The sequence below is a fragment of the Aulostomus chinensis genome, chromosome 11 (assembly GCF_037954235.1).
Source record: "Aulostomus chinensis isolate RoL2024-O1b breed Wild chromosome 11, RoL_Achi_v1.0, whole genome shotgun sequence".
NCBI classification, from domain to species: Eukaryota; Metazoa; Chordata; class Actinopteri; order Syngnathiformes; family Aulostomidae; genus Aulostomus; species Aulostomus chinensis.
Window position 1 is genome coordinate 11,348,590 of NC_141330.1, and position 6,298 is coordinate 11,354,887.

At 43.3% G+C, this 6,298-nt stretch overlaps 1 protein-coding gene across 1 annotated transcript; it reads left to right on the top strand.

The window, feature by feature from the left end:
• Positions 1 to 216: 216 nt before the first annotated feature.
• On the top strand, positions 217 to 6,124 carry LOC147253318 (protein S100-A16). Its single transcript, XM_086218445.1, has 3 exons — positions 217 to 382; positions 5,156 to 5,277; positions 5,623 to 6,124. The coding sequence occupies exons 2-3, from the start codon at positions 5,158 to 5,160 to the stop codon at positions 5,779 to 5,781; spliced, it is 279 nt and encodes a 92-aa protein (XP_086074571.1). The 5' UTR covers positions 217 to 382; positions 5,156 to 5,157; the 3' UTR covers positions 5,782 to 6,124.
• The last annotated feature ends 174 nt before the right edge of the window (positions 6,125 to 6,298 follow it).

The following is a 6,298-nucleotide window of genomic DNA, read 5'->3' on the forward strand; positions in this document are numbered from 1 at the left end:
ACCCGCACACACACGTATGCATGAACTACATATTAAAAATGCACAGTAAAACTCTAATGTGCAGGTTGAAAGCAGACGTGCCACAAATTACACGTAGTCAACTGCATGTTCAGGTTTGTTTCGTTTTTTGTTTTTGGTGTTGTTAACAAAATGTTGCTGAGAAGTGTTGCTCCAGCAGCGCCCCTGTCCACATTCCTTCTAGCCCAAGCACACGCCCTATGACAGTGAGAAAAAAAGAAAAAAGTTGGCTTGAGAGCCAAGTTAAATCACGGAAAAGATATGTGTTGCTGCTTAATCTAGACTGAAGAGGAGGATCTAACTGCGAGAGCGAAGGAGAGCAGCTGCTGAACTCTTGCCTCGTGTCGTCTTGCTCGTCCTAACGGTGAGTCTTTACTGTTACATCTGACTTGACATGTTACTTCTCAAACGTGTTTTCTGTTTTTGAGAATTAGCATTTTCAACTCGCTTCCCCGCGTCATCAATGTTGTATCATCTGGGAGCGTCTCCTTTGTCATCCCCCAGCTCGGTGACCACGGGGATCGGGTTGTCCCTGGTAAACTAAACCCTGTCCCTTTACACTTCATGGGAAACCGGAGTCCCGAGTCACGTTTACTTATTCATTCGCTGTGTGTCAGTCCTGCCTCGGTTCGTTGTACAAATTGCCAAGATTAGTTAGGGCTAAATGTAAATGTGGGACAAGGGCAAGCCCAAATCGTCTCCGTTACGCACGACGCTGCGTAGTTTTGGAACACGCGCCCGTACAGGCCGTTATCGCCCCGTTAAGCAGTCCCGCTGAGAGCGTCCGAGACCGGTCCTTTCAGTCTGAATTATTAACGTTATTATCAGACTCCGGTAGCGAGACTCGACCCGGCGTAGCCTTTAATGGTGCGGAGGAGACATAGCTACCTGGTCGATGACAGGTAACATGCTCATGGAGGAAGTGAGTCAGTCACACCTTGAGCAAACAAACCGAGCAGGGTGGAGCTCAGACCTGGACCTGGTTCAGGTACCAGAAGTATCTCTCCATTTTATGGTTCTTTAGCCTGTTCTCCCCTGAAAAGTATAAATATTGCACTTACTACTGCTCTATATTAGACTACTACACAACTGGTGATGTAACATGCTTTTTTTCTCTCTTCTTTTTACGAAAAGCACGGTAGTGCCGGGGTCATTTCAGTTGAGCGGCTCCAGCTAAAAGTGACTTTTTTCCCCCCTCCCCCTGTTCCTTCTAAACTTTTCATATGGTTTCATTTATATGTGATGAAACGGCTCTCCAAAATAATAGATAAATTAAACATTAGAAAAAAAGGGCCCAATTCAATTTATCTTGTAACTTTTCTTCCATTTAATATGCAATTTACAATTTTTACATGTTATGTGACCTAATGAGTCGAAATAAGTATCAGATACTATTATTAGGGGGAGGTGCACCTCTTTTTATGGGAGTTAAATGCGTCCTGTATTTGAGATATTTCAAAGTAAAATGATTTAAATATAAAATCAAAGAAAGACTAAAACTCCTACAATCAGGCGTGTCTATTTAGTCAGTGACATGGACGCTATTGAAGCTATTGAGATAAAAGCTGAGGGCAGAAACATGAAAGCTGAAGAATTATATATATATCATACCAAATAATTGATGTTGTACTCTAATCTTTGCTTTGTATTATCTTCAGGTTGCTAAAAAAGGGGAAACATGTTTGTGTCTTTCTGATCGAAACCAGACTGCAAGTGATGATGGGCCGCATTTCAATTCTTTTTCTTCTCTTGGAATAATAACTTCTTCTTCTCTATTCTTTAGAAAAAGAAATGTCATAAAATCGATCAGTCTTGCACATGGGACTTCACATGGGCATTTGTCAGTTGTGAGTTATTATAATCACCAGCTGGAAGCTCTGAATGGGAATGTGGAGCATGTGCTGAGACGCAGCAGCTCGCTGTGAAGTCAGCACACACTCCCAGCCAGCCTTCTGTGGCCTGAAGTCTCCAGTTCTGACTGAACCCTCCTCAATTTCATCTCATTACATTCAGAAGAGACGCTAATGGATGGGGACCTGACAGTTATTTTAATAAATGGGCTACACACACACACACGCACGCACACACACGCGCCCACACAAGTCTGCCTGCATCCATGCTGTTGTGTTCAGAAGGTGTTGAGACGATTATAGTAACCTATTAAATAATAATGAAGAGCATGCTGATGACAGATGCCTACTAGCATGTAGGAAAAAGTTGTATGTGCACCACTATATGTGTGTGTGTGTGTGTCTGTGTGTGTGTGTGTGTGTGTGTGTGTGTGTGTGTGTGTGTGTGTGGCCTCACAAGGAGACATGAAACACAATCCTTGTTGCCTGAACTCGAGTGTGTTCTGCTCTCACTCACACAGTAATTAGGTTAATGCAGCGCAAGTCCTAATTGTTGCAGAGCTTCTTCAGATATGTGTCTGTGTGTGTGTGTGTGTGTGTGTGTGTGTGTGTGTGTGTGTGTGTGTGTGTGTGGCCATCTCGCTCTGTATGCCTCAGTGTGTTTGGCTGGTGTAGGTGCGGAGTGTGTGCATTGAGGTGTAACATCTGTGTCAGATGGGGAACTTCTACTGTTACTCAACAACACCGCCCCAAGAACTCATCATTATTAACCAAACCGCGGCCACCGTTGACCCTCAGTAGCTTCCAGTTCTCACTAGAGATCCTGCAGCGAGGCCTCACCACACGCTGATGAATACCAATCATCTTTACCTGAACTCTTCATTCATGCATTTTATTTGTTTCAAGCAGTTGCCATGGCGATCTTGTTTGGTGAGACAGCAAAACATGAAAAGGGAGTGGCAACATGCTAACGCCTCCTCTGGCTTGAATCATGTCTCTGTGTTGCTCATTGTTGGGATGATTGAGTGTGCAGACCAATGTGCAGAGTGCATCCAGTTTGACCTGAGAAGGCTGTTTCATTGATCCTCAAAAATTCCCACCTGAAACGACGATGACAACTTTTGGGGATTTTTTTTTTCCTCCCAAGAGCCAGATACAAACACAGTTACCCTTTTCTCCTTTTGGCGTGCATTACGGGGCCAGGACCCACAGAGACTGGCTGACAGCCACTTAGCTTAGCACAGTGGATGGTTGTAGGTGGTAAGTGTTAGCATATCCCAGTCAAAAGACTCCTGTTACTTTAAAATGGTTGCTGTAGTGTTTAGGGCGTCATTAAACTCCAATGAAATGAGTCCTTTCACTGTCAGAATTTGATGATTTTGGTCTGAAAACATCTGGGAAGTCTAGAAAAGTTTCACGATGAAGCGATTTATCCACATTCGTTTTAGCAGATGGCTAAAAAAACAGAGCTGTTTGTATGGAGATGATCTCATTTAAATATGGAGGACTGCATTGTTGCATGATGAGAAAAGCTTTGTGGACCTGCTGCAAAAAACATAGAAATGCAACACTGAGTGACGTGCATGCGTCTTCCCTGCAGCGCTGTAATGTTGTCACACATGCAAACTCCATAGACTTTGAGAGAGATTTACTTGTTGGAGATGAGCCAAATGAACATTGAGTGAACTTGTTCGGCAAGTGCTTGAATGCAAGGGATGTTCGTTATATGTAAATACTGTATGTTGCACCACAGTTATGAGCATGTATTTTTCCAATTGTGTTTCACATACATGCTCTGTATCCTGCGGAAGACAAAAGAAGCAAATGCACTGTCTTAGAGGATCGTGATACTCTTTTGTAACAAGAAATGGTGCAATCAAATTAAAGTTCACAATGAGCGGAAGAGATTTCATTCATATTTCTTTGTCACATCCCCAACAGCAGTGTGCTGGGATCTTCTGCAGCTGTTTGTTGTTCCTGCTTTTGTAAGAGGAGCACGTCTGACTTTGAGTTGTAAGAGAAACACAGGTGCTAAATGAAAATTATCATTAATAGCTCCTGAAACCAAAACTGCTCGATGTAAATCAGTAGTTCTGTCAGGCTTTTGCAGCTGTAACGTGTCGCCATGTTGGGTGCAGCGTTGTGTAAAAAAAATGCACGTCCAGTGTTGGGGTCATTAGTCACAAAATGTTTTGAACAGTAATGTTTGCATTATTCCACTCCATCTGGTTACCAGTAAACCACACTTATTACTACATATCAGCATTCATCTCCATGCTGAAAAAGAGGGCATACGAAAGAGGATCTTATTCTTTACCACAACAAATTAGACTTAATATGCGTATCTCCATCCCTCCAGACTGCTCTGCCTGTATCCAGCCAAGTTGTTGAGCGATTGCTACACAGTCATGCATGAAAGAGCATGTTTGATCTTTTCTTTTGGTTATGCAGATAATTGAAGAACTTGTGACCTCGTTCGATCACTAGCGGATGACTAAACCCGTTGCTGAACAATAAAAATTGAGCTGCACTGAGCGTTTTAAACAATAGACGAATAAAAACGTGCATATCTCGAAGGATCAGCCAAGGTTGTAGCCTCTCGTGGCTCTGATTCTCTCAGTAGGAGCAGGATTTGATGTTTCCATTCAAGCAGGTTGATTTGTTTAGTTCTTGGCTGACAGGCTGGGGAAGTTTTCCAGCTCTAACTGTACTTTAATGCAGAAGCAGTGCACCTACAGTGGGTGAGGAGGTGTGCCGCAGCAGACGGACAGTAGGACGTAACCTGAACCTGTGGCCTCTTGCAGGCATCTGAGGATCAGATGGCCGCGGTCAGAGATCACAGCTCCCATTGTGTTTACCTCAGAGTCTCTCGTCCTCAACCTTCCATGACTCCCTCGCTCGCTCTGTTTACTTCAGAGTAACTCCAGGCTGGCTTCTTTCCTCTCCCCATGTTTCCTCACTTCCTCGTCTATGCTGACATCACCTGTGTGTCTCACCTTTCTGAGCTGCTGAGTTGGGGGGGGGGGGGGGGGGGTATCACAGTGTAGCCTGCCAGTTTGAGATTTCACTGACTTTTTGACTTTGTCAGTTGTAACAAATGAAGTAAAATATTTTGACTGGACTTTGACAGCATCTAATGGAATTAAAGCGGATTTGAACCTGACAGTGTAAACATAGTTTCATAGCAATGACATTCAGGAAAGGCAGGAGGTCTTCATGTCTAAGATACGGCCGTATCTCCCCTCACCACACCCTGCTCTCAATAGTTTCTGCTTTTACCCCCCCAGATATGGAGTCAGCCATTAAGACGGTTGTGACCACATTTCTTCAGTCTTCCAGGGGAAAGGAAAACCTCGATTCAAAGACCTTTCAGAAACTGATACAGAAACAGCTCTGCGGTGTAATGGAGGTAAAGTCCACCATCACTCTTCCCTCTGTGTTATTTAAGCTTTTAGAAAATTGAATAATAACTTCGTGCCACATATTTCACTGAGATGGATTCTAGTAAGGTTGTTTCATGACATGACAGGTCAAGTGCAGATAACTCAACAATCAAAACAGGAGACAACAAATGTACTGTTACTCTACTGCCTGATTAAATCATTACAATCTACTAACTAGGCCTGTTTTATTTTTATATGGTCTGTTTTATATCTTGCAGGCAGGCCCACTTTGGGGCCCCCTGGTGTTTAGCATATCACCATGCTCTTGTTAGGAGCTGCTAAGATCTACAGCGTCTGCTTCTTTTGTTCAGGACACAAACAGCTCCTCTGCCATTAAGGAAATGCAACGTGGACTGGATGAGAACAAGGATGGAAAGGTCAGCTTCCAGGAATACCTCACTCTGATTGGCTACATCGCCTCCTCCCTCAGCCAGAGCAAGACTGGGCAGCAGACCACAACAACATCATAGATGCTACTCTTAATTGGTGTCTAGTGACATAGATCCTGTCATGCTTGGTAGATTAGCAAATACACACCTTTTTGTGCTTTTCCAAGTACATCTTCTCATTTTCAAACATTCCAGATATCTTGTATTCATTTTCTCAGACCTGAGTCATAGTGTTAATCAACCTGTTGCATAACGCTCCTAACGTCCACCTTAACGTCCAGATTAACCTTTTATTCAGTCCCACCATGTTGATCTTTGCTTGCTGTCAGGGACACACTGAAGGACTCAGAGCTTGGTGGGTCACTTTTTAATACCAATACTAAGTGTATTTTTCAAAATGAATAAAAGCTTTATATTAAATCCATGTTGTGTTTGTTTTTCCTCATCACCAGATTGTTTCAGCTGCATGATGAACTGTTTACATTCCATTTGATCCTGCATTAAACAGAAATGCTGCTCATCTCCAGTGGCTCCTTGATATGATCTGACAGCATTGATACCAGCTTCCAGCAGCTTCCAGCAGCTTCCAGCAGCTCCC

Bases quoted from the DNA above. Each gene is read 5' to 3' on its own strand.
- LOC147253318 (XM_086218445.1), top strand. From the start codon at position 5,158: ATGGAGTCAGCCATTAAGACGGTTGTGACCACATTTCTTCAGTCTTCC. The intron at 5,278-5,622 runs GTAAAGTCCACC...TCTTTTGTTCAG, and splicing joins AGCTCTGCGGTGTAATGGAG to GACACAAACAGCTCCTCTGC.